The sequence below is a fragment of the Sebastes fasciatus genome, chromosome 17 (genome assembly GCF_043250625.1).
Source record: "Sebastes fasciatus isolate fSebFas1 chromosome 17, fSebFas1.pri, whole genome shotgun sequence".
NCBI lineage: Eukaryota > Metazoa > Chordata > Actinopteri > Perciformes > Sebastidae > Sebastes > Sebastes fasciatus.
This window is the reverse complement of record NC_133811.1, coordinates 2,578,518-2,605,726: the sequence shown is the minus strand read 5'-3', so window position 1 is coordinate 2,605,726 and position 27,209 is coordinate 2,578,518. Positions and strand designations below refer to the sequence as shown.

The window sequence follows — 27,209 nt, the reverse complement described above, 5'->3', positions numbered from 1 at the left end:
AAAAAAATATTGCATTGCAAGTCTACATTTTTCACTTGTCCTCTTCTTTTCCAAGAAACTTCGCCAGGAGCTGCTGTCCCGGCAGGGCAGCGTGGAAGCAACGCGAGACTCTGTTTCCAAACTCCTTCAGAGCTCTGACGCCTCCACGGCCTCTGGCCTCCAGGGCGCTCTGGATGAACTGACTCAGCGCTACGCCGCGGCACAGGCCAGCCAGGCCGAGAGGGAGGCCGAGCTCAGAGGGCTGCTGCCCCGGCTGGAGAGCTACGAACGACAGGGGGCCGACCTCCGGGTCTTCACCCAGAGCCGCCTGAAGGCTCTGAGCCCGGCGGGCCAGCCGGACCGCGGCGTGGATGACTATAGGCAAACCATTGAGGTCAGCAGAGGTGTCAAATATATATGAATAAGTCATCTGCAGTACGGTCTCACTTGAGTTCTATGATTTCAAGGTTCTGAGACCTCTTAAAGCCTCTAAACCAGGGGTCAGCAACCTTTACTATCAAAAGAGCAATTCTAGGCAAAAAATAAATAAAAAATCTGTCTGGACCCGCAAAACATTTGAGCATTGTGATGAAGGTAACACAGTTTATAGTATAAGTATATAGTATATAAGTCTAATGCAGTGAGGGCCAAAGAGCAAATGTACTACGGAGTATTAGGGCCACATTGAGGGGAAAAAAGTCGTAATATTACGAGAATAAAGTCATAACTTTAAGAGAAAAAAAGTGGTTATATATCGAGAATAAAGTCAGAACTTTACGAGAAAAAAGTTGTAATATTACGAGAATAAAGTCATAATATTACAAGAATAAAGTTATAACTTTACAAGAAAAATAAGTCGTAATAAAACGGGAATAAAGTCATAATATTACGAGAGAAAAAAAGAAAATAACACATAAAATTACTACTTTATAATATTATGACTTTATTCTTGTAATATTATGACTTTATTCTCGAAATCTCAGATTAATTTTTTTTTCTCAATGTGGTCCTAGTACTCTGTCGTACCATCGACCTACAACAATGATAAATACAAATGTAAACTTTAAAACCTCCGCAGGGAGCCACTGGAGAGGGGCTAAAGGTTGCTGACCCCTGCTCTAAAGGCATCAGTGGATTAGTTCTACCGTCGGCCCGTTCAACACTTCTGTCCTGCTTGTGTGTCTTTCCTCAGGAGGTCAGGTCCGAGATGGAGCAGGAAGCTGGCCAGCTGAAATCCTTCTGCAACCTGGGCATCGAGCTCAGCCAATCAAAAGCTTTCAACAACACTCAAAGCGTATTGGATAATGTCAAAGGAGTGTCCGATGAGTTCACCCAACTGGAAGCCAACGTCAATGAAAGGTAAAAATGTTAACAGAACATGTGAGAAGTGCCTTCTCACAACAACAATAAATCCCATGTAATTCAACACACACTCTTTTATTAAAAACATTTGAACATTATAAAAAACAGAGGCATGTAGCCTTTAAGTAATAAATAAAAATAATTTATCCATTTTGTTCATTTTGGCGTATCAGCGGCATGTTATCAATCGATAGTCAGACGACGGACACTACATACTGACCGTGAATGCATCTGGTCCGTCAGCTCAGAGTAGCAGGAGTAGGAGCAGAGGATTTGTTGTCGAAGTGAAAAGCAAGCGCACCTATTTGGCAATATTTCACGTTTAATCTCAATGCTATAAGGGAACCATAACGTTGATGAGGTAATCGCCGCGAGGTGGATGGAGCCGTCACAGCCGGTGTGCACGGAGCAGCGGCGCCAGGTAGACCCCCGCAGCAAAAGCGCTACCGGAGAGACCAGACACATCGCCACCCGACGATAAAGATCAGAGTCAGCGCTCTACACATGTTGACCGTCATCTTTTCTTGTAAAATGTCTGGTGTAATCGGTGACACCGGTGATTTTCCTCACTGTCACATCACTACCAATGACCATTACAGGCATCGTACGGTACCTTCGATATTGTAGAAAAAGAGTACCGTCACGTTTTTAAAATTTTGGCATCTACTTGGTACTGAAGTATCGGTTCTCGTGACATCCCTAAAAATATGAGGGTCAATTCCAGTTCGACTGACAGCAAACCAGATAACCTCTAGAGACAGAAGGAGTCAAGCTGCTTAAACATTAAGATGTGATTAAATGTGATGGGCCTGCTCATACAGGCTCTGCAGGACAGACTTGCGCTGCTGGCATTTCCAAAAATTAGTTTTCTAAATTTGTAGCCCTCACGGAGCACCAGTTGCTATGCCGACCCTGTCTGACGTCGTATCAGTGAGCAGCCACACTTGAAGCCTGTCAGAGGGGGGGGGGGATTTATAAATACCATCAGTCTGGTGCAGATTTATTGGATTATACTTGGGTGTAGTGAGCCAGTCACATAAAAACAACCAATATAGGCTATTTTATGGACATATTTCAATATGTCCTGATCAGATATGAAGAGATAAAGAATGTGACATCTATAATCTAAAACATGGGTGTCAGTAGCTTGTTAGTAACCTTGTTGCACTCATAGAACATACTGTACATGATGTAAGGGGATTATTTACTGCGTTGAATGATGTTTCACAGCAGTCGGTTACTGTACACTGTGCTTGTGTGTGTACTGTATCAGTGTGAGCTGATGAGCAGGCCCTGGGTTGCTAATATAAGCAGGGTGGACACGGCTCATTGTCCGTCCTATAAACGGCCTACTCGGATGACTACCGGCCTCGCATCCCGAGGGGGAGAAAATAGCAGCGTGATAATGATACCGCTCCACGCCAGACGACGGACTCCTCAGAGCTGTTTTGTCTACGGCCAGTCAGCACTTTTTCCAGCCATAGCCTCGAGACAGATCACGTACAAAGAGAGGGAGGTCAAGGCTGCGATAACGCTGGCCAGTCTGGACCTTTCATTCTCCTTCTCAATAGTGTTTCTTTTGTATTCTTACATTATTAGTGCTGATTCAAATATTGAATCGTGATTATTCACAAATTAATTACACATTTTTTATCTGTTCAAAATGTGTCTTAAAGGGAGATTTGTCAAATATTTAATACTCTTATCAACATGGGAGTGGGCAAATATGCTGCTTTATGCAAATGTATGTAAATATTTATTATTGTAAATCAATTAACAACACAAAACAATGACAGATATTGTCCAGAAACCCTCACAGGTACTGCATTTAGCATAAAACAATATGCTCCAATCATAACATGGCAAACTGCAGCCCAACAGGCAACAACAGCTGTCAGTGTGTCAGTGTGCTGACTTGACTATGACTTGCCCCAAACTGCATGTGATTATCATAAAGTGGGTATGTCTGTAAAGGGGAGACTCGTGGGTACCCATAGAACCCATTTACATTCACTGATCTGGAGGTCAGAGGTCAAGGGACCCCTTTGAAAATGGCCATGCCAGTTTTTCCTCGCCAAAATTTAGCGCAAGTTTGGAGCGTTATTTCGTCTCCTTCCCGACAAGCTAGTATGACATGATTGGTACCGATGGATTCCTCAGGTTTTTTGTAGTTTCATATGATACCAGTATCTTCACTCTAGCTTTCACTGAGCGTGCTATAACCTAAAAGTCTATAGTTGCATTCATGCGTTTAAGAAATTAGTGGCATTAAAATGAATTAGTGTTGTTATTGCGTTAACTTTGACAGAGAATATAATAGCTTAAGAGTGATCATATGATTACTTTACTTTGAAATGAAAACATCAAAATGTGATTTAAGCTGAATTTCCTCTCCTCTTTTCCTCTCCCCCTCTCCTTATCTTTGTTCCCCCCTTCATACACCTCCTCCTCCTCATCCTCTCTATCCTCCCTCGCTGTTCTTCACACCATCCTGTCCTCCCTTCGTTTTCCTCTCACAGGTTCGCCGCCATCCAGGCCTGTGAGCAGCAGCTGCTCGGGTTCCGCGGCCTCTCCGGCTCTCTCCTCAGGTGGCTTCAGACGGCGCAGGACCAGCTGCCGTCCAAAGAGGCCAACCTCAACACAGAAGGCCTGCAGAGGAGAGTCCAGCAGCTCAAGGTGTGCACATCTGATCATTTATACACACAATACAAATCAAAAAGTCTGCATCAAATGTAACAAAAGGAAAACATTTATAGGGAACACATTGTTTGAATCCAGCGACTATGTCAGGTGCTCAATGACTCAGCAAAATGCATTGTTGCCTTCAGGACTTGTTGAATGACTGGGAGTCCCAGGGATCGAGGGTTCAGGAGCTGAACAAGACGGGCTCCGAGCTGGAGTCCCTCATCATCGACATCACCGCTCCTCAGACCAAAACTGGTAAGAGAAAGGACAAAACCATTCTCCAACTCTCCCTCACTTTAAATCACTTATTTCCCTCATTTTGCAAGTGATGTGAGGTGAGAGTCAAAGATAATATAAGTGCTTGGAAATAATATCACCAAGGGGTTTATGAAATGATTTAATGAATGATTGAGAGAAACAGTCTTGTTAGGTTTTGAAATGGTTCAGGAGTCAGAAAGGAGGGGAAGTCTCTAAATCTTATCTACATCATTTCTTAGTTAAATCTAACCGCTCATGTGTTTTTGTGGAAGGCAGATGGATATATATCATTAATCATATCGTTAATTAAAAGTAACATTTTGAGGAAGCACAAATACATTTTTGTGGTTGTTAGGATTTGGGATGGGTACCTAAACCCAATAATAAACGGGCACCGCAAAGTCAGCCAATAGCAGAGCAGAGAGGCGGCGGTGGAGACAGAGAAGGGAACCAGGTGAAGTGAAGATAACTAGGACAACTACACTCGATACTGTAAATGCAGTAAAACCTTTCAAAGTAAAAAAAAACAATACTTCATCAATACACTTGTTCAACAAGCATGAACATGATATAAACATGTAGAAAAACAACATTTCAATCTGTCTCTTATTTTATTGACATTCTAGATTAGTTTCTAGTAAGATATTAATGAGTATATAAATATAAATAATAAATACATTCTAATCCTGGTCTGAATTTATTCTTTTTTTAAATAATATATTAAAGGCACTGTTTGAGATATAGCTGAAATATAGAGTGATATTGTGCTTTTAGCTGACGTGTGTCTCCTCACTGTGTTGAGCGATGCTCGTTCATGTCTATGTAGAGCGAGCACAAGCGCGAGCAACAGGACGCTGACTTTCGTTGACTTAACGGCCACAGGTGTCGCTGTTAACAAGACATTTCTGATTCTTACAAACAGTCCCTTTAAAAAGAACCGATAAGAGTATGTATAAAGAACCGAACAGATAAAGAGTAGTAGTATCAATAAAATGCTAACAATACCTGTCTCTAGTTAGGATTGGTTCAGAAAACAAAACATTTGCAAATGTTGAAATTTTAGAAATTAAACAAATTGATGTAAGAATTAATGTTGCCCTTTTGATACAGTCATGAAATGTCTGTGTCATGTAGAGTAAAGACCGGGGGTATCATTCCTCCACGTCTTTCTCACTACTCTCGTCTGTTTCCGCGGGTTTTGTGCGACGTGTTCGGTTCTCCCGCTGAGCTCCGTGCGCACTGAAGTATTTGTGAGTTGGCAGAGCTTCTGGTGCTGCAGAGTTTGTGTTAGAAATTGAATTAAGGGAAAAAATCCCCAGTCCTGTTTTGTGCGTGACCATTGCTTGCATGAGTGTGTTGTAGTGCCACTGTCTCAGTCAGGTGTGTGTCTCTCTCCCAGGTGCTCCTCAAATCAATGGCTCAGCAGGTCCCAGCAGTGTCAATGGCATTCACACCTGTAAAGGTGAGCTCTCTCTCTCTCTCTCTCGCTCTCTCGCTCTCTCTCTCTCTCGCTCTCTCTCTCTCTCTCTCTCTCTCTCTCCTTATATAGCCTCCTGAAAATGAGTCTCTAAGATAAACTTCCTTGAATTGTGCTCCAGTTATATATTGGTGTTAATGGTTCACTTTGAGAGATTACTGTACTGTTTTCTGTTTTACTGTTTCCACTGTCCTATACTGTCCTGTCTCTGTCTGCTGTCTGTCCACGCAAAACATCTGTTAGTGGCAAAAAAAACACATTATTTCAACATCAGGATCTGCAGGCCTCCCTTTATCTGGGCTGCCCAACTGTATTCCTTATTAGCCTACCTCTAACTTCTGTTTTTACTTATCTGTTTTTTATTTTCCGTATCTGCCCTGCTGCTATTTTCTCCTCCATTTTTGCTAAATGCTCCGCAATGTTCTCCCTTTCTCTCGTTGTGCCCCTCAGACCTGACAGAGCTCCAGGTTGCCGTATCTGATGTGAACGGTCGATACGAGACGCTGGGCGGGGAGTTGAAGGAGCGTCTCGGTCGCCAGAAGGCCTCGCTGGAGCAGAGGCAGAAGGCCAGGCAGGGCACCGATGAGCTCAAGAGCTGGCTGACGGACAGAGAGCACAGCCTGAAACAGGGACAGACCGCCTCACCCTCCAAACCTGAGGCGGTACGTGCCCAGGCCCAGGAGAACAAGGTAAAGGACTGAGTCCATCTATTGGGCCTGTTTAATGACCCTTTTCCTGCATGAACACTGAACACCATGCAGTAAAATCACCTGGTATATATTCTAATCTTTGCCTGTTCCTAAAACACATCTTTAACTTAAAGGTCCCATATTGTTAAAAGTGACATTTTCATGGCTTTTATATTATAAAGCAGTTTTAAGTTCTATATAAATACTGTGAAAGTATCGAAACGTTCAATAAACGGAGAAATACACACAGCCCGTATTCAGAAACTGAGCGTTTGAAACAAGCCGTCAGGATTTCTGTCCATTTGTGATGTCACAAATCTACAATATTTAGACCATTACGCGGTTTTAAACATAAACATTCTAAATGGGTCCCAGTTTATTTCCTGTTGCAGTGTATTTTAATGACATCAGCTGTTGCCTAGCAACGCAATTCTGTTGCAATTCAATTGAAATACACTAAAACGGAGCGTTTCAGACAGAGGGTGAATACAGGTATATTCAAGCAGACAGTACGAGAAAAATAATGTGTTTTTTAAACATTAAAGTATGTAAACATGTTCTAGTAGAAACCCAAAATACAAATATGAACCTGAAAATGAGCATGATATGTCCCCTTTAAGCCACGTCCATTTTCAGTTTTGTGCCCACAAATGCTCCGTTTTAGTGCATTTCAATAGAATTGCGTTGCTAGGCAACAGCTTGGGTCCATGTTTACTTCCTGTCAGCTGATGTTATTGATATACACTGCAACAGGAATAAACTGGGACACATTTAGAATGTTTACGTTTAAAACCGTGTAATGATCTATGTATTGTATATTTGTGACATCACAAATGGGCAGAAATCCTAACGGCTTCTTTCAAACACACAATTTCTGTTCACGGGCTGTTTGTGTTTCTCCGTATATTGAGCGTTTTGATAGTTTAACAGTATTTATATAGCACTTAAACCTGTTTTATAATATAAAAGACATGAAAATTAAATTTGTTTACAATATGGGAGCTTTAATTTAAATTGAACTCTAGGGGGCGCTATATATGTTTGTACAATCATAACGAAACTTGCAGGATATGTTTTATAACAACGTTGAACCATGTGTATAAGACTGTTTTGAATTCACTCAATAGGGAGCGCCACTAGTTCCAAACATGTGCATGGTTCAAATCAATGACATTTTTAATTAAGCTGTTGATCCCCAAAATACCAAGAAATATAACTGGCGGGACTTTGAGTGTGGCAGCATACAGTAGATTGTAAAGCTGGAACAAGTGTGTGACTGGTTTCACTCCTTTTTTAGACAGAATGAAACCAGCTGAAGTGACTGTGCTCAGCTGTGTGAAGCTGGAAACCCACTCACTGCTGCTCGCCACTTTGATTTTGGCAACTGAGCTGCAAGCTTGCCGCTTGCGGCTCTATTTTGTTCCGTGCTTCATGGTCTTCCTGTCATGATCCTTTCCCCTTTCCCTTTCTTCTTAAGGCCCTGCTGTCAGAGCTGGCTGAGCACTCTGGGAAGGTGGAGGAGCTGAAGAGCACGCTGAGGAAGCTGATTGCTGACAATCCTGATTCTCCTGAGGCAGACGCCTGGAGACAGCAGCTGCAAGAGATAGGTAGGTGACAAAAACAATACATGAGGACATACGACAAGATGATGGGAAAGCCATTTTACAGAAACTAGATGAAGCATGATAATGCAGATGCCAAAAGACAAAAGTAGAATGATGCTACTAGAAATACTATACTGCAGGTGAATGGTAGGGGTTAAAGAAATGCTGTGCAGTACGTATACTGTACTTTACAAGTAAAGGCCCAGTCACACCAAACAGACATTAAAGAACTAGTGGCGATGAAGGCAGACTATTGCGTCGCCTCACGCCGCCTTCGTCTTTACCGACAAGTTGCATTTGAACATGCTGCAAACACTACAGCCGACGGATAGTTAGTACGTACGTTCTGAACCTGTGTGAGAGGAAATAACTCTCCACACCAGCAGGTCGCGATAGTCAGTATTCGTCATTCAAAACGGCGGATAAACAAGCCGTTGTTATGATACGTACATGAAACAAGACGGCGTCTGCCGACCATTTTCACACCACTCTCACTCACCACTTAGCTTCATTCCAGATGTTCATGTCACTGTGAAAACATCCGTGTGTTGGAACGATCAGATGAAGATGAGAAATGAGAAGAGCCTTCTGTGTTTTTCCTCTCGACTTTCCTCGTCGGCTTGCTTTCTTTACTTACGTTTCTCTTCTTGTGCACTGATTCGTTAAAGCTGAACTACCAATCGGAGTGATTTCTCTCACCGACGGGCTCCGTCACCGTTTCAATATGCTGAATCGGCTTAAAAAAAACAGCAGATTAGAGACGATGATGCGGAACACGCCGCAAAAACTAGGCCGAGAGACGCTCACCGACGGCCCCAAACTGTCCTGACGGCCGACCGTTAGCTTGGTGTGTCGGGGCCTTTAAGGAACCTGTGTGGGAGTACCATTATGAAGAAAGTATAATGTGTTAGAACCCGAGGCAGTCATGTGGAGGTAACATGAACAAGTTAGTGATTTATTTATTTAGCAAATGCAAAGTCCTCGAGCCAGGCGGTTGCCTCCTGGTCTGCTGTATGGAGGGTGACTAACCCTCCTTTTAGACTGTGGAGCGGGCAAGCTTCAAGGATATATTCCATTGTTTGCACCTCTCCACAAGCACACAATGGGCTTGGGATGCTGCCTCATTTGTGAAGGCTGGCCGAGCAGGGGGGGGCCATGTCCGGACCTGAATCTATTCAGGGTTGACCACTGTACCCTTGGCAGGTTGGTGCCAGGGACCTGTTGGGTGGGGTCTGACACCAGATGTTTGTTTGGCACATCCTTGGGCTCCCATTCCTTTACCCAAGCTGATTGGGTGGTGAAGTCGGCTGGTGGGGTATTCTTCCAAAATCAGTCGTCTAGAATGGAAGACGGGCAGTGGGTGGGTTGAAGATGTCTGTATGAATTGGTAGTTGGGGAGAGTCTTTGACCTTTTGAAGCATCCTTTGAGTAAATGCTACTCGCCGGATATGTGGGGGGGTTATATTGGATAGGACAGGGAGCCAGGGGAGTGGTGTTGAATGAATAGTCCCGGTTATAAGTTAGTGATACAGAGCAAGAACACTGCCTAAAGAACTCAAACAGTCATCCATTTAGAGGAATGTGATCTGTGAGAGCGGTCAGTGAGTTTCTGTCATTTCTTTTCATATTGGCAAGAGCTTGCTTAAAGGGATAACGGAAATATTTGGAATAGAAGTTGATTGTTCTTTTGTTATGTTAAAGCTGTACAAAATCCTGGACATACTTATGTTACAGGATTAATACCTTTTTAAAATACTTTTGGCTTCTAGCGAGAAAGCCTCCACTCCAAATCACTGCAAACAAACCTTCCAACACAGGATGACTGGAACTGAGATGAATATTATCCAGGGAGAGAGTGGGAAGTGTTCCCGTCAGAGCTATTTGTTCGCTCGCGTACTTGATATTTTTTTACCAGAGCCTCCTGTGAGGTAACCAAGACATTAGATATCTAAGGTGAAATCCAAGAAGAGTGCCTTTTATATGTGATATTTCATAATGCCTTTTCTAAGCCATGTGGACTGAATGTACATACACACACACGCACACGCACACGCACACACACACACACACACACACACACACACACACACACACACACACACACACACTCTAAAGGATGCCCGGAGCATGAGTCAGAGAGGGAGGGAGAGACGTAGGAGGAGAGACAAAGGAAGAAAACTGTCTAATTGTTTTGTCAGATTTTCTTCACATTGAGTCAGGTTTGGTTTCATCACCATCACTGATATCATTTATGATGACCCACATTTTTACACTGTGCTGTAATAAGACTTTAAAGATGCAATGTGTAGGATCTGGCCACATGCTCCAAACCAATAGGGGGCAGCATTTCACCTCTACTACTGGGTCCATACTAGGGATGTCAATAATTACCGTTTAACCGTTAACCGACATTAAGCATTTTAACCGATTAACGCTATCGGTTAAAACGGTTAAAAGAAATGTTAATAATTAACTCAAAAGCTGAGCGGCTCAGAGGAGCGGCTCGTCTCTTTAAGGCGAAAAGCTGGTCCACCTTAACAGCCCACCTTAAGAGGTGGAGCCGGAGTTGCAGGATACAGGAAGTCGGCTCCGGTCTCTGGCTCGCTTGAGTGGAGTGGAGGAGTTGTAGTTTCATAGCATTTATTCATCGACAAATAAACTGTACACACACTGCTACACCTACGATCACAGCTAGAACGCCACCAACAACCTCACACTCACCACCAACACACACACACACGGTCTGTTGGAAACTCACTAAAGTTACTCAGACTACGTGTGCGGTGGCGAACACGAAGCCTCCGGCAATGCTAGAGCTGCTAACATAGCACAAACACACACACTGTTTGTTGGCCACTCGCTAAAGTTACGCCAGCAGACACACAGCTGACAACCTGCTAAACTAAACTAAATGTGCGGTGGAGACTTTTACTGGGAAAGTGGCTGCATGTCCGCGACACTACACGCAGCATCGTAGCTGCTAAGTTAACGCTCCCGGACGGTGAACTGGAGACTCCCGTCAACCAATATCTGTTGTGCTCCTGTAGCTGGTACACCGCTGCATGCGAGGCACAAATCTTGACGGTTAACAGTTAATAATCGGTTAACGAGGGTCGGTTATCGGTTAAGAACATTTTTCAAAATTAGCATCCCTAGCCCATACAATCTAAATCTTACAGTCATCAGTTATAAGAAAACAACAAAAAGCCAGCTACCAACAGCGGGGCAAGAATACGTTAAATTCAACCAAACTGCTGAACCTTTGAGAGGTGGTCAAATGTTGGACTGAGGACAGACTGGACGCTACCGTGACTCACTATCGCCTCTCGAGGTACAAGTGGTATTACAAGACAGGACGGGCCGGGGTTAGCTGGTTAGCATGCTCATTTCAGTAGATATCTCTGCAATAGACGTCTGTAACCTCTTCACATTCTGTTGATAACGTTCATTTTCTTATTTAAAATTCTGGCCAGATATTTCACATTGCAAAACAATAAAAACATGTAATAATGAATATGCTTTCTGACAACCTGCTCCTAAAACATAAATTATATACGCACTCATCAACATTTTTGCATCTCCTACTCCTGCCTCGCTCGGTTATGTCCCCAGACTCCCGCTGGCAGACGGCCAATCAGACCGCGACCCAGAGGCAGACCGAGCTGGAGACGTGCGCCGATAGGCTGGGCAGCTTCGCCTCGGCGGCCAATCAGCTGGGTCCGTGGCTGAGGGAGAAGGAGCTGATGATGAGCGTGCTGGGACCGCTGAGCATCGACCCCAACATGCTCAACACACAGAAACAACAAGCACAGGTATGTGATCGGAGACACAGTCACAGGGACACAATACAGTTCTAAATGCAAACACACACACACACACACACACACACAATATGGTGATCAATACAGAAAATCAAGCATGAGGAGAAACGCTTGATGAGAGGCACAAATGCTTGGTGGGGGGGTTTGTCATGTGTTTTGTCTTGTTTCTTTTGGTGGAAGTCTGAAAAAAATTATCTAAATTGTTTGGCTACAATATCTAGTATTTGTGCAAGTGAAAGGACTATTGTTTTTGCAATAGACTCCATTATATTTTAGGAAACAACAGTAGTCTCATGTGCCCAAATACTAGATATAGTAATATAGTAGGATCAGAAAACGGCTGTATCTCAGAAACTACAAGAAGTACAGTCAAGTATTTGGTATCTCTGAACTCATAACAAATTGAATATCAAAGATATGCACACATATGCAGTGTGTAAAAAATATTTCACATAGAAAACATTTAATAAATGCGATGTTAGCATTTTTCCGTATCTTTCAATTCTTTTTCTATTAATATAAGTGAGATTTTTCATGTGATCTAATTTGACCAATCAGAACAAATGTTGTGGCATTTTTCCTTATCAAACTAAATATAGTCTTTGGGTACAAATGGGGTTAATAATATCATGCAATGTAAATACAATATACTGTATACTCTTTCAGTTAATTTATTAGATTATATGTCTCTTATTTTAACACTTAAATCAACTTTAGTCATGAGGGCAAGCTGAGAATGAAGATAAGTGCATATTTTAAAAGATTTGTAAGGCGTGGCATACTTCAGACATGCATAGTACAATTCATATTCCAAATCTATAAGAATAATTTAAAAATATATTATGTAAGATATTCCATTAGTCCACAGTCATAGAAAAGGTCAGGATGTCAAAATTTCATATTAAAAGTTTCCTGGATTTTTTCAGGCTTTTCCTTTGATTTAAACACAGAATAATGCTAATGTAATTATCACATAATAATAATAACAATAATGATTATAATAATAATAATAATCAAAAGTAATAATAGTTGTTCCATCCATCCATCTTCAACCGCTTATCCGGGATCGGGTCGCGGGGGCAACAGCTCCAGCAGGGGACCCCAAACTTCCCTTTCCCGGGCCACATTAACCAGCTCTGACTGGGGGATCCCGAGGCGTTCCCAGGCCAGAGTAGAGATATAATCTCTCCATCTAGTCCTGGGTCTTCCCCGTGGTCTCCTCCCAGCTGGTCGTGCCTGGAACACCTCCCAAGGGAGGCGCCCAGGAGGCATCCGTGCTAGATGCCCGAACCACCTCAACTGGCTCCTTTCGACGCAAAGGAGCAAGGACTCTACTCCGAGTCCCTCACGGATGACTGAGCTTCTTACCCTATCTCTAAGGGAGACGCCAGCCACCCTCCTGAGGAAACCCATTTCGGCCGCTTGCACCCGCGACCTCGTTCTTTCGGTCATGACCCAACCCTCATGACCATAGGTGAGAGTAGGAACGAAGATTGAACGGTAGATCGAGAGCTTTGCCTTCCGGCTCAGCTCTCTTTTCGTCACAACGGTGCGGTAAAGCGAATGCAATACCGCCCCTGCTGCTCCGATTCTCCGACCAATCTCACGTTCCATCGTCCCCTCACTCGCGAACAAGACCCCGAGATACTTAAACTCCTTCACTTGGGGTAAGGACTCATTCCCTACCCGGAGTAGGCAAACCACCGGTTTCCTGCTGAGAACCATGGCCTCAGATTTAGAGGTGCTGATTCTCATCCCGACTGCGTCACACTCGGCTGCGAACCGATCCAGTGAGTGCTGGAGGTCGCAGACCGATGATGCCAACAGGACCACATCATCTGCAAAAAGCAGCGATGAGATCCTCAGCACACCGATCTGCAAACCCTCCTCCACCCGACTACGCCTCGATATCCTGTCCATGAATATCACGAACAGGATTGGTGACAAAGCGCAGCCCTGGCGGAGGCCAACCCCCACCGGAAACGAGTCCGACTTATTGCCGAGGATCCGAACACAGCTCTCGCTTTGGGCGTACAGGGATTGGATGGCCCTGAGAAGTGCCCCCCTCACCCCATACTCCCGCAGCACCCCCCACAGTATCTCCCGGGGGACCCGGTCATATGCCTTCTCCAAGTCCACAAAACACATGTAGACTGGATGGGCATACTCCCAGGCCCCCTCCAGGATCCTTGCGAGAGTGAAAAGCTGGTCCGTTGTTCCACGGCCAGGACGGAATCCGCATTGTTCCTCTTCGATCTGAGGTTCGACTATCGGCCGAACCCTCCTTTCCAGCACCTTGGAGTAGACTTTACCAGGGAGGCTGAGCAGTGTGATACCCCTGTAATTGGCACACACTCTCTGGTCCCCCTTTTTGAAAAGGGGAACCACCACCCCGGTCTGCCACTCCTTAGGCACTGTCACCGACTTCCACGCGGTGTTGAAGAGACGTGTCATCCAAGACAGCCCCTCCCCACCCAGAGCCTTCAGCATTTCTGGGCGTATCTCATCAACCCCCGGGGCTTTGCCACTGTGGAGTTGTTTGACTACCTCAGTGACTTCCACCAGGGTAATTGATGATGGTCCCCCATCAGCTTCCAGCTCTGCCTCTACCATAGAGGGCGTATTGGTCGGATTCAGAAGTTCCTCAAAGTGCTCCTTCCACCGCCCGATTACCTCCTCAGTTGAGGTCAACAGTGTCCCATCCTTACTGTACACAGCTTGGATGGTTCCCCGTTTCCCCCTCCTAAGGTGCCGGATGGTTTTCCAGAAGCACTTTGGTGCCGACCGAAAGTCCTTCTCCATGGCTGCTCCGAACTCCTCCCACACCCGCTGCTTTGCCTCCGTCACGGCAGTGGCTGCTGCTCTTCGGGCCCGTCGGTACCCTGCAACTGCCTCCGGAGACCTCCGAGATAACATATCCCGGAAGGCCTCCTTCTTCAGTCGGACGGCTTCCGACTGAAGAAGGATAGTTGTTGTTGTTGTTATTATAATATTATAATCCTCTTTTTTCAAGTTCATGCTGCGTGAGTTTGAGACCAGGCGGCCACAGTTTGACCAGCTGACCCAGTCCGCTGAGGGGATCCTCTCCCAAACTGGTGATTCTGCTCAGGATCCCAAGGACCTGGCGGAAGTGCGGTCTGAGCTGGGCTCCATCTCCCAGCAGTGGGAGGACCTCACAACCCGTTTGACTCAGAGGTCAAACCACATCGACCAGGCCCATGGAACCAGCGGGCGGTACCAGGTGAGTCTAGTCACAATGGTTGCATGCTTTCATGTTTATGCTGCCACCATGACGGTATAATGTTCTAACCCTCCTCATCCTCTACGGTCCAGGCCCTGCTCAGAGAGCTCTCCTCTAGTGTCTCCGATCTGGCCGAGAAGTTGGACAGTCAGGCCTCGCTGAGCGCCCAGCCCGAGGCGCTGAAACGCCGCCTGCAGGAAACCGGAGAGATCCGCTCGGAGCTGGAGAGACGGCGGACGGAGCTGGCCGAGGCCGAGAGGCTCTGCAAGGAGCTGAGCGACATCGTGGCCGAACCCTACCTGAAGGAAGAGCTGAAGAAACGACTGGAGAGTGTCAGCAGGCCGCTGAAGAGTTTAGAGGAGCGCGCAGGTTTGTGGACTTTATGTGGTTGATATAGTGAGTGTTTAGTGGGCCTTCATATGACCCAGAGTTTTGTAAGTGTTTATGCTTGATTTGTTTAGTGATGGTGTTTATTTCTACAGAGATAAAGGTCCACTTTGATGAATGAATCAGTTATGTTCTGATGTATAATATTCCCTTTCAGACTTAATCCCTCTTTAGCTGAATATTGTTTTGATTACAAGAAACACTACTAACAAATCCACTAAAATAAATATGACAAAAACTCCCCAAATCCTATTTGTCCTTTTTTGTTTGAACTAGTTTTTCAGTGTTTATGTTTTTAATCCCTGGTGCTTCTCTTCCCTCTAGCTGACGGTCTGTCTCAGCTCCAGGCCGCCCTGTCGTCCACCCAGCAGTTCCAGCAGATGTTCGAGGAGCTGCGCTCCTGGCTCGACAAGCAGTCAGATCCCAGAGAATCGTACAGCGACTCCCTGCCCTGTCAGCCGGCGGCCATCCGCTCCCTGATCGCACAGACGGACGACCTCCAGCGCGGGATCGCCAGCCAGCGAGGTTCCTACGAGCTGCTTCAAGCCGAGGGAGCGTCGCTGCTCGCCACTCTCCCCGCCGGCGGAGACGAACGGTCCGCCCTGCAGTCTCGCCTGGCCTCCCTGAAGCAGGACTGGGAGTGGCTGAACCAGAGGATCTCGGACCAGGAGAGCAGACTGAAGACCACTCTGAGCAAAGCAGAAACCTACCAGCAGCACAGGGCCGAGCTGACGCCGTGGTTAGCGGAGTGTGAGGAGAAAGATGGAGAGATCCAACCGTCGCTGGACTCATCGGCCTTGGACGAAACCTTGCAGAAGGCTCGAGGTCTATCAATGGACCTGGAGAGACGACAACCTCTCCTTGAGGCCTTCAATACTGCAGCAGATCAGCTGCTGGAACAATGCTGCATCGGGGAGGAAGAGGTACGTCGTTTTCAGATTTTGATTTCTACTCTCAAGTGTGTTGTATTTCATATTATTATTATTATTATGCTTAGGAAATGTTGGTGTTTTTAGCTCATCAGTAGTTAGTAGGGCTGTCAATTGATTACAAATATTTAATCAAGATTAATTGCATGATTTTTCATAGTTAATCGCACTTAATCGCAAATTGATCGCACTTTTTAATCTGTGCAAAATGTACCTTAAAGGGAGATTTGTCAAGTTTTTAATACTCTCATCAACATGGGAAATATGCTTGCTTTATGCAAATCAATGGAAATCAATTAACAACACAAAATAATGACAAATATTGTCCAGAAACCCTCACAGATACTGCATTTAGCATCAAAAATATGCTCAAATCATAACATGGCAAACTGCAGCCCAACAGGCAACAACAGCTGTCAGTGTGTCAGTGTGCTGACTTGACTATGACTTGCCCCAAACTGCATGTGATTATCATAAAGTGGGCATGTCTGTAAAGGGGAGACTCGTGGGTACCCATAGAACCCATTTACATTCACTGATCTGGAGGTCAGAGGTCAAGGGACCCCTTTGAAAATGGTCATGCCAGTTTTTAAAGCTAGTATAACATGGTTGGTACCGATGGATTCTTTTTTTTGTTTCATATGATACCAGTATCTTCAACTAGCTTTAAAACTGAGCCCGCTACAACCTAAAAATCGTAAGTTTATTGTGTCAATTGTGTTAAAGAAATTAGTGGCGTTAAAACAAATTTGCATTAACGTGTTAGTATCACGTTAACTGTGACAGCCCTAATTTTGAGTGCTTTAAAGTCATGAATAAAGAAAAGTGATGTACTGTAAACTGATTTTGTTGTAGGTACGGGATGAGAAGGCCCAGCTGAACCGCAGGGTGGACGGACTGAGCGAGAGGCTCCAGAACCGCACCTCCCAGCTGGAGGAGCTCGCTGGCCGCCTGAAGGAGTTTGAAGAGGGCAGACAGGCTGCAGAGAGGAGGCTGGAGGCTGCCAAGCACCAGATTGAAGTCCAGGAGGCTCTGGGACCACAGGTACCTTATGTCACTTTTATTGTGCTTTTAAAAAGTGCAAAAACAGAACAAAATGACATGGTTATCATAAAGGCATAATTTAGGCTTTTGCTTTAGCAATTCCTGTTTACTTCTCTCCCATTCAGGCATGCAGTGCTAAGAGCCTGGAGCGGCTGAGAAGTCAGCAGGAGAGTCTAAGGTCCCTGAAGCCTCAGGTGGTCTACCTCAGAGACCTGGCCCAGGGGCTGGTACAGGACGCACCCCAGACACCGGGAGGCAGCGCTGAGGGAGCACGGAGGCTCCAGGAGCAGGCCAAGGACACGGAGAAAGAGTATGATGGCGTAACTGATAAGGTGAGGAGCAGGGTCAACAGCTGCGTCCCAAATCGCTTTTTCTTTTTTACCGTTAGTACGTACTGCAGCTGCAGCTTTTTTTGACATTTTCAAAGGGGTCCCTTGATCTCTGACCTCCAGATATGTGAATGTAAATGGGTTCTATGGGTACCCACGAGTCTCCCCTTTATAGACATGCCCACTTTATCATGGAGAGACCTTCGTCTGGTCAGCTAACATTACTGCCAAGCAGCTGAAATATAGAGTGATATTGTGCTTTTAGCTGACGTGTGTCGCCTCACTGTTCTGAGCGATGCTCGTTCATGTCTATGTAGAGAGAGCACAAGCGCGAGCAACAGGACGCTGACTTTTGTTGACTTAACGGCCACAGGTGTCGCTGCTAACAAGACATTTCTGATTCTTACATTGAGTCCCTTTAAGGTACATTTTGAACAGATAAAAAATTGTACAATTAATTGCAATTAACTACGATCTCCTACACCTGGTATCAGAGATCGCCATTTAAAAATGGTGAATGTCCAAACTATACTTGACCCGTATGTTAAAGCAGTGCAGAGCCGTCCACCCTGCAGGCAGCTGTAGAAAACCGCAGGACATCAACAGGTCTGAATGAATGTAACCTCAACAAATGATGCTGTTTGGAGTGAAAAGAAGTTGAACTATTTGTACTGAGGGTCACTGTGTGCGGGGATGTACTGTACTGTACAGTATGTGTGTGTGTGTGTGTGTGTGTGTGTGTGTGCGGGAGGGAGTGCTTAGCAGACAACTGTCACTGAGCTGAGAGAAAGCAGAACAACCACAGCTGTCACAAGAGTTTGGCTATTTGACTTACACTCGTCATATATGGTCACTGTGGACATTTAGCACTTTATCATAGTTTGAAATGTAAACCGGAGCTCGGAGAATTCAGCAGCCACAGTCTCGAATCTATTTTCTGCAATCCAACTTCCAAATATTCCATTTAAGGTTACAGCTATCAGTGGAACTCTTTAACTGTATATAAAACCACCGGACTGCTCTGTTATTCACAGAGGTGTTTTATTTCTCTTTTTAAAATATTGATCTGAGTTGCTGCAGAGATGATGCACATCAGCCTGCTCTTAGATAATGCTTCTACTGTCTCTTTCTTGCACCCAGACGAAATCTATTTTTACTTGCTGTTGTGTTGCATCATCTTCTGGTTTGGTTATCCTGCTCTAGTGATTTGTCTTCCGTTTTTTACCTGGAAAACGTTACCACACAGGCTCCTCTGTTGGATTAGGTGATCTTTGTGTATCACAGAAATATCCTCACTGTCCCTTATTCATATTAGGGATGCACCAATACCACTTTTTTTCAGACCCAGTACGAGTACAAGTACTTACATTTGGGTACTCGCCGATACCGAGTACCAATACGAGTACTTCTCTGTGCCAAAAGACCCTCGTCAACAGCCAGCTGGAGGGTGTGAGCGACACACGGCAGGCTGGGGATTCCCGCATACGAGGCGGTGCGCCGCCACCGGCTCTAGGTCGGCTTGGAAAGGCTCGGGGCGAAGGTGGCTCGCGACCGCAGCTTTACAGCGCTCCCCGCCCGGACCTCGCCGCACCGTGGACAAAGGGCTCGCTGCGCCCTCTCTACATGCCGGGGACGGCCCCCTGCTCCCGGTGCGACTGTCGACCGCGTGAGATCAGGGCTTGGACCACGTAAAAGGCGCCAGGGGTCTGCGGCAATGTCTGCAACCCACCCGACCCGTCTTGAAACACGGACCAAGGAGTCTAACGCACGTACGAGTCAGAGGGTGCAAGCAAAACCCCGTGGCGCAATGAAAGTGAGGGCCGGTGCACGCCGGCTGAGGTGGGATCCCGGCCCAACGGGGTCGGGCGCACCACCGTAAAGTGGTATCGGTGCCGTTGTATTGGAGCCGTTTTGCGAGTACGAGTACATGAGCACAGTATCGGACCCGATACCCGATACTGGTATCGGTATCGGTGCATCCCTAATTCATAGTAAATGTCTGCTTTTCTTTTCTGCGTTTTTTTCCGTATTTTTTCTGATTAACACTCAAAATGATTCAATGCCAGGAACACCATAACGAGTAGAGAGATGACCTTTCAGCTGAAATACAGGTGTTCATTTTGTAAAAAAAATTTGTACTTGATGAAATACACATTTGACACTGTCTTTTTCTATCTGTACTTCTTTTTCTCCTCCGTCAGATCGAGCATTGCTGCTCCTCCCTGGAGTCCCGGCTGCAGGGCGTGGGCGAGGTCCAGTCTCACGTGCGGGATGTCTTCTCGCGCATCGCCGACCTGGACGACGAACTGGACTCCCTCAGCCCCGTTGGACGCGACGCCGACTCCCTGGCCTCTCAGGCGGACGCCCTGAAGGGCTTCTTGTCCCGTCTGGCCGACCTCAGGACGGAGCTGGAGGGTCACACGTCGGAGTGTACCACCATGCTGCGGCGAGAAGGATCCTCCCCCGACCTGCTGGCTCTCAGGAGGGAGTCGGAGGCTCTGAGCCGCCAGGCGGGCAAGGTGAGGAAGGAGGAGGAGGATGATGATGATGATGATGGTGGTGGTGGTGGTGGTGGCATCGGTTAGTGCAGTTATCGACTCTATTAAAGCTTCAGTAGGTAGAATATTTTTGGCATCATTGGGCAAACATTCCATAATAACCTTTCAGCATATTGTAATTCAAGTGTTCTGAGAGAAAACTAGACTTCTGCTCCTCCTCATGGCTCTGTTTTCAGGCTTTAGAAAATCTAGCCTGTTACGGAAGACTTTGATCAATCACAGGTCATTTCAGAGAGAGAGCATTCCTATTGGCTGTTCATTCAATGGCGGCAGATGTCAATCACTCGTGAACTCGGATCAAACGGTCAAACAAGGCAGCGCTGATCAAATATGAATCAATATTCTGTTACTGTAATGCATATTTCTCTCCTCAGATGTTTTCAGAAACATCTTGTAGTGTACTGTTTAGCTGTAAAATGAGAAAGTTTGCTCCGGCTGATGGGCGGTGCTTGGTATTTCCTCAGCTGATCTCAACATGGCGGCCAGGTCACAAACTTTCTCATTTGACAGCTAAACAGTACACTACAAGATGATTCTGAAAACATTATATACTATATATATATATATATATATATATATATAAAATAGGCATTACAGTAACAGAATATTGATTCATATTTGATCAGCGCTGCCTAGTTTGACCGTTTGATTGGAGTTCACGAGTGATTGACAACTGCTCAGAGACGGCAAGGCTCCAGCTCGGCTCTGATTGGTTGTTTTCCTCCGGTGTGTGAAATCTTGCAGATGCCGTTAGGAGCACCGGAGGACGCAGAGGCACATGATTTTTTTTTTTCAGATTACCTGTCTCATGCTCTACTGTCAGGATATAGTGACGGTTTTATAAAAATATTTTTTTCTTTAAATCATATTTTCTCCAACTTGTCTACTACAGCTTGTAAAAGTTAAATCAGTTTCATCCAGTTATGATTCCTTTTATTTCATTCCCCTATTCTCCAGCTGACCGAGCGTGGCCAGGCCAGGTTGGACCAGATCGAGGACGCTGCCGAGAGGGTTCGGGAGTTCTACAGGCGGGCTGGCGAGCTGCAAGGCCTGCTGGGAAGGGCTGAAGACGGGCTGAACGCGCAGGGCATGGTCGGCACAGAGGTGGAGATGATCAGACAGCAGCTGCAGGAGTTTAAGGTAGGGTGGATTTGTTGTTCTTGCTTTTTATTTACACAGGTGTGACATGTGTATAGATACAAGTGTGTGTGTGAAGTGGCAGGATGTCAGTGAGGTCCCATAGATAAAGATATTACTGTATGTGCTGAGGGTGGTCGGAGAATCTGATTGAAATCTGATTCATGATTCCACTTGGTTTGTTTTGTTCTTTGGCGTGTTCTGCAGTACACATCTGAGCAGTGTGTATTTGTACACGTGTAATTGTCATTGGGTCATAACATCCACTCCATTGTGTGGGTAAAGACTAGGGATGTCACGAGAACCGGTACTTCGGTACCAAGTCGATGCAAAAATTCTAAAAACGTCACGGTACTCATTTTCTACAGTACCGAAGGTACCGCACGATGCCCGCAGGGTCCCAAATTAACACGCGGGTGGATTTTCTATTTGGCGAGCAACTCCCCGAAGGCTTGTGTCCTCTGCTCTCTGTGTGTCGGAGTTTGACACACACAACATCGCCTTAGAGATGTTGGGTTTGTTTACTTTTTCAGAGATCCTTTATTGATTTGTTTGAGAAGAGGACTCACTCGTGTGGGAAAAAACTGAACTGAACTGAATTTCTATCTTTTGTTGTTTATTGCTAAATCTCTGAAAAGTGGTGCTCTTTTATTGTCATCAAAATATAACATTAGCATTTTAAATAAATATTTGAAGTGAATTTAAACTACTGCTTGCAATCTGAGGATATATATAGAGAGAGTGCGTGTGTGCGTGTACAGCCTCTTCTGTTTTCTTACAGTCATTGAGCTATACCTGAGGAAGAAAGTCTCAGCATTTTCCTTCTTTTTTTTTAACCGTGGTATCGAATTGGGTATCGAGTATTGTGGAAATTCACTGTTATTGGTATCGACTACTAGATTTCTGGTATTGTGACATCCCTAGTAAAGATATGAGAGAATCTAACTGAGTTCAGGGTGAAAAGGTTGTACGTGTTTGTGTTCATAGTCTCTTCCTTTCCCATCATGCCACTGAAACTAATTTGCACAGATAAACAGAAAACCTTCAGTGTAATATGATCTGAGGTTTAGAGCACAGCTTTCTCTGTGTGTGTGTGTGTGTACCCATCCTTTCCTCTTGCTCATACCTCTAGAGACCATGAGGTAATGGTGTGTGTGTGTGTGTGTGAAGGACTCCCGTGGTGTGTCAGGAGTCAGAGACGGTGATTAGTCACACATCTCTTTGAAATGCCTGACACACTGCTGGATCACTCAGCTCTTTTGCTTCATAGGACACTTATGATGTTCTTTGAATATTTATTTTTCAACATTTCCAATAATCTCTCTCTCTCTCTCTCTCTCTCTCTCTCTCTCTCTCTCTCTCTCTCTCTCTCTCTCTCTCTCTCTCTCTCATATATGCAGTACACACTTCATGATATTCAGGCAACGCCCTTCTAGCTTTTTTGAACTTGTTAGCCTCGTCACCGTGGTGACGGACATCGATCTAAATTTGATTCCGTAGCAAATCACAAGTCTCTTTTTTTTCTCTCCTTCTCTTGTGGTTAACAGCAGTTGGTACTGTTAAAGCATACGAAGCATCTGTACTGCCTCTCTTGTTGTTGTTGTTGTTGTTTTAACCTCAAACATTTGATGATTATTATAAAGTACAAGATGCTGTTATAGGACACAGTTCAGGTATCGGGAAGGAAAAGAATGGTATCAGAACATATATTTCACATGATTTTTTATAAACGTTAGTTTACCTGTCCGACAGGAGGAAAGACTAGATGAGCTTGGGGTCAGTTTTGATCCCCAAAACCAAACGAAGGTCCCTCCGTGAATCAAATGCCCTACCATAGTTGGTAGGGCATTGGTCACATGACGTTGGTCACATTGTTTGGCCGGATGAAAATGTTCCTTTTTTTTGTGCTTACGTGGACTTCGTTTTGTGGTGGGTGCTTGTCGTTTGTTGACATTCGTAGACTCTATTTCTAAGCTAATTGTTAACTGGTGTTGCATATTGTTGGTGCTGTAGGATAGCTGAAGAGCGGCACTTGGGACCGCATACAACGTCACATCTTTTTCTGTCCACACATTGGCAATAAAAAGCAATTAAAGGGACTGTTTGTAAGAATCAGAAATTGCTTGTTAAGCCGCGGGGCCAACACTGTTTAACAGACGGGCTTCACTAGATAGAACTTTGCGTTTTTTTGGTGCTTCCGTGTAGTTTGTGTTGGAGTCTGAGTCTGAACAGTGTAGCCACACGCGAGCACGCATGGGACACCGATCCGCAATGATTTATACGTGTAAGAAGTTACAAACAGTCCCTTTAATACATGTAAATTGCTTCACATAGTGCCTTCAAACGATAATCAATATTGTTGACAATTCATTTTCATATAGTATATAAAATTGTCCTCTCTTTAAAGCAGCAGAGAAGAAGAAGTGGACAAAAACACATCAATGGCGCCAATGCTATAAGTCATTGGAGTCATTTAGACATAATGTGAATCTATTTAGACCTGGATGTAAGCGAGGAATAAAAGAGAAGCAGGCTTCACATAAGTAAATTCACTGTAGTTTGTTATTTCCTTCTCGTGATATTTTAGATGGCTGAAGTTAGTTTCTGCATTTAAAGAGAAATTCCTCTTTACTGTCTAGAAGTGCACCATAGCTGACCTCAGGAATGTGCTTTCCTGGCACCTCCATTGTGTTTTATTGCTCTCTTTATGGGTACAGACTTCTCTTACAGTCGGACTTCTGCCACTAAAGAGCACATTTTTCTTGCCGTGATGTAATATCCTGTCCACTTTAGAAAACTATGCAAGTATGCGAGAGCTCCGGAGAAGTATGCACGACATCCCCCGTGCACAACCAGCACACCAAAAGGTTGTGTTTTATTTTTGTTTAAATGATCGATGATTCACGCGATACAAGCGCTAATCATTTTCATGCATGTGAAAAATGTAGTAGGATTCCTGCTCGTTCTCTGGAGAGTTCTCGGCTCCACTGTTGTTAAGATGAGTGGGCGGATCAAAGAACCGCTTTTTTTTCCTCCTGTTTCTCTTCATCCTCATTCCTGCTTTCTACTCTCTCTTCTTTTTTCTCATCTTAATTTGATTATTTAGTGAAACATCTCCATCGCCCTTACATCTCTCTCTTGACCTACTAACCTCTCTGCTGTACGTCTGCTTGCTTCTTTCTCATTCCCTGTTTCTGGGTGTCTCTCTCTCTCTCCCCCCGCCCCACCCCCCCGGCCGGTCTCTTAATGAGAGCGAGCCGAGTAAATGTGTGGCAGAGAACAAACAGACAGAGGAGATAAAGAGGTGTCCAGAGAAGGAGAGACGGATGAGGGGAGGGAGAGAGAGAGAGAAATGTGAAAAGCTAAATAGGCTACACTTGAATAAAGAGCGATAGATCAGATAGTGTGTAAAGCTGTTCCATGTATTCTGTCTGGTGTACAGTTAAATGAATTAGCAGGTTTACAGGTGCATTAACAATCTGCTTTAGAAATATTTCAGTTAACACTTTTACATGATTCAAAGAGGTTTTTTTTCCTGATATAACCGATTTCATATAGAACAACTTTAATATCAAACCAAAGGAACCAAAGGAACCAAAAGAACCAGCTTTCCCATCGTGTTTTCTTTTTTATCCCTGTACTGAATTTACAATGGATGAAAACAATTAGCATTTTGGACAGAAATCCATGATATCTTGGAATTAATTATTAATTAATTAAATTAATGTACCTGATCATGCTAGAGGAACTTGAATGGATAAAGAGAGATAAATTCTTATTGAGAATATTATTGGTGGCTTGCACAGAAATGCTTAATAAATTGTTGAAAACAGAAATGCCTTGTGTAGTATTGATAAGAAGATTGACCTGCTGTGCAATATGTAATGAAGGATTACTTAGAACTTCAGAACTAAGACTATGACTATGTACAGTGGAGTTACAACAACTTCCTGTTTCATGGCGAATGGCTCATAATGGCCGCCATGCCTCGGTCAGGTCGTTCAGTGAAAACTCACCATTTGAATAACTTTTCATCCTTAAGGTCTTAAGATTGTCCTGACCAAATTTCAAGTTGATCTGATCAAATCTGTAGGAGTTCGTTAAAGTACGCGGCTTATAAAATCACACATTAAATTCAAAATGGCTGACTTCCTGTTGAGTTCTTGGCATACCTACAAGAGGCTTTTTTGTGCGTCTCCACATGTTACATCTCTCTGCCAAATTTCGGACATGTCAGTTAAACCTGAGCGAGAGGCTTAATTTTTCCAACGTTCTAGGGGGCGCTAGCGAACCATTTTGAAACACCCAAGCCCGAGACCCTTAAAATATCCGATTTTTCACCGCGTCTGATAAGTGTGCCAAGTTTAACAACTTTCTGATCATGTTAAAGGCCTCAAAAAGGCGATTCATTTGGGAGAAAAGAAAAAGAAGAAACCCTACAGTTTCAATAGGGCCTTCGCTGGCCCGACGTTGTCGGTGCTCGGGCCTTAATAAAGCGGCTCAGCATTCGGTTGTCAACGTTAAGGATGAACTATTCGGTACAGCCCTACTATTGTTTTGTTTTATTTTCACACATCCTTTAGAAAATCCTTTTAAAGATTGCAAATAAAAGAACTAAGCCATTCCAGGGATTACTAAGCTGGGATAAAATAAGCCGAGCTGCATGTAGGTGTTAATCATGTTATTCGTGCACTGATTAAGATTTCCCTCCATTAAAGCTGTGAACTGTGAGCTCTCAGAGGTGCAGGCAGACTGGTGGCAGACTGGCTGCAGAAGTAATAGCAGGGCAGAATGTATAATAGCTAGTGTCTGCGGGGTATATAGAGCATGGAGAACTGGTCTGTCACTCTATCTGGGGGCAGAGGGGTATTTATAGGAGGATAGCAGGGGGCATATTGTTGAGGAAAGGACAGAAAATAAGAGTGGAACAGAGAGAAAGACGGCAGATCGTCATGGAGAGCAGGATCACGAGGCAGATGCACAGAGGAAGATAAGGGCATAATGGGATAGAGGGGATACAGTGAGTGGTTCTGTCCTTTATCTGACCCTTTTTGGACTCTATTCCATTTTTATCTTTTTTTCTGTATCTTAGCACATATTTGCCTCTATCCCAGAGAGAGGGATAGCTGAAAAAAAGACGTGAATTTGTCCTTCGTCTACTCTTTGAAGCCGACCCCCTGTCCTGCTTTGTTTCCACCACCCTCAACCTCCTATCCCCCTCTCTTTTTTTTTTCTGTAACCGATCCAGCTCGGCTCATTTCAAACCTAAACATGTCTGTCTGGCTCCAAAACAGACCAGGACCACCCCTCTCCCCTCCCCTCCCCCACCAGACCCCATTTCAAATCCAGAGCGATGATGTCATGCCGATGCTTAGAAAGACGAGGGAGCTCAGGACGTGGTGTGTGTGTGCGTGTGTGTGCGTGTGTGTGTGTGTCGGGGGGGCTAGCCATGGGATAAGGGGTCATGGGAGTGGGTGGTGATGTTGTCACATTATTGTTTAAACTTTCCAACAATGATCTCACAGAGAATGACTGGGTCAATAAGAGAGAGAGAGCAGTTTTCCGCTGTCCGCTGTCACAACTTGCTCGTTCATAATACAATACCTACCTTTATATACAAATAAAACCTTTTGGGTATAAAATCGCAGTGCCTAACCAAAATGTGTCTCTAGCGCCAAGAATTGAAAGCTGGCATCGAATGTCTGGTCA

At 44.7% G+C, this 27,209-nt stretch overlaps 1 protein-coding gene across 4 annotated transcripts in view; it reads left to right on the top strand.

Moving 5' to 3' along the window:
* Window positions 1-27,209, top strand: part of macf1a (microtubule actin crosslinking factor 1a) — a 322,097-nt gene that overhangs the window by 222,503 nt on the left and 72,385 nt on the right. For all 4 annotated transcript variants that reach the window (XM_074612659.1, XM_074612658.1, XM_074612656.1 and 1 more), the window contains 15 exons: window positions 56-373; window positions 1,172-1,338; window positions 3,861-4,017; window positions 4,170-4,281; window positions 5,684-5,746; window positions 6,212-6,450; window positions 7,928-8,057; window positions 11,667-11,866; window positions 14,889-15,116; window positions 15,209-15,485; window positions 15,828-16,426; window positions 17,288-17,476; window positions 17,602-17,808; window positions 20,007-20,324; window positions 21,321-21,503. In XM_074612659.1, coding sequence (XP_074468760.1) covers window positions 56-373; window positions 1,172-1,338; window positions 3,861-4,017; window positions 4,170-4,281; window positions 5,684-5,746; window positions 6,212-6,450; window positions 7,928-8,057; window positions 11,667-11,866; window positions 14,889-15,116; window positions 15,209-15,485; window positions 15,828-16,426; window positions 17,288-17,476; window positions 17,602-17,808; window positions 20,007-20,324; window positions 21,321-21,503 — 3,387 coding nt within the window. The remainder of the gene's footprint in view (window positions 1-55; window positions 374-1,171; window positions 1,339-3,860; window positions 4,018-4,169; window positions 4,282-5,683; window positions 5,747-6,211; window positions 6,451-7,927; window positions 8,058-11,666; window positions 11,867-14,888; window positions 15,117-15,208; window positions 15,486-15,827; window positions 16,427-17,287; window positions 17,477-17,601; window positions 17,809-20,006; window positions 20,325-21,320; window positions 21,504-27,209) is intronic.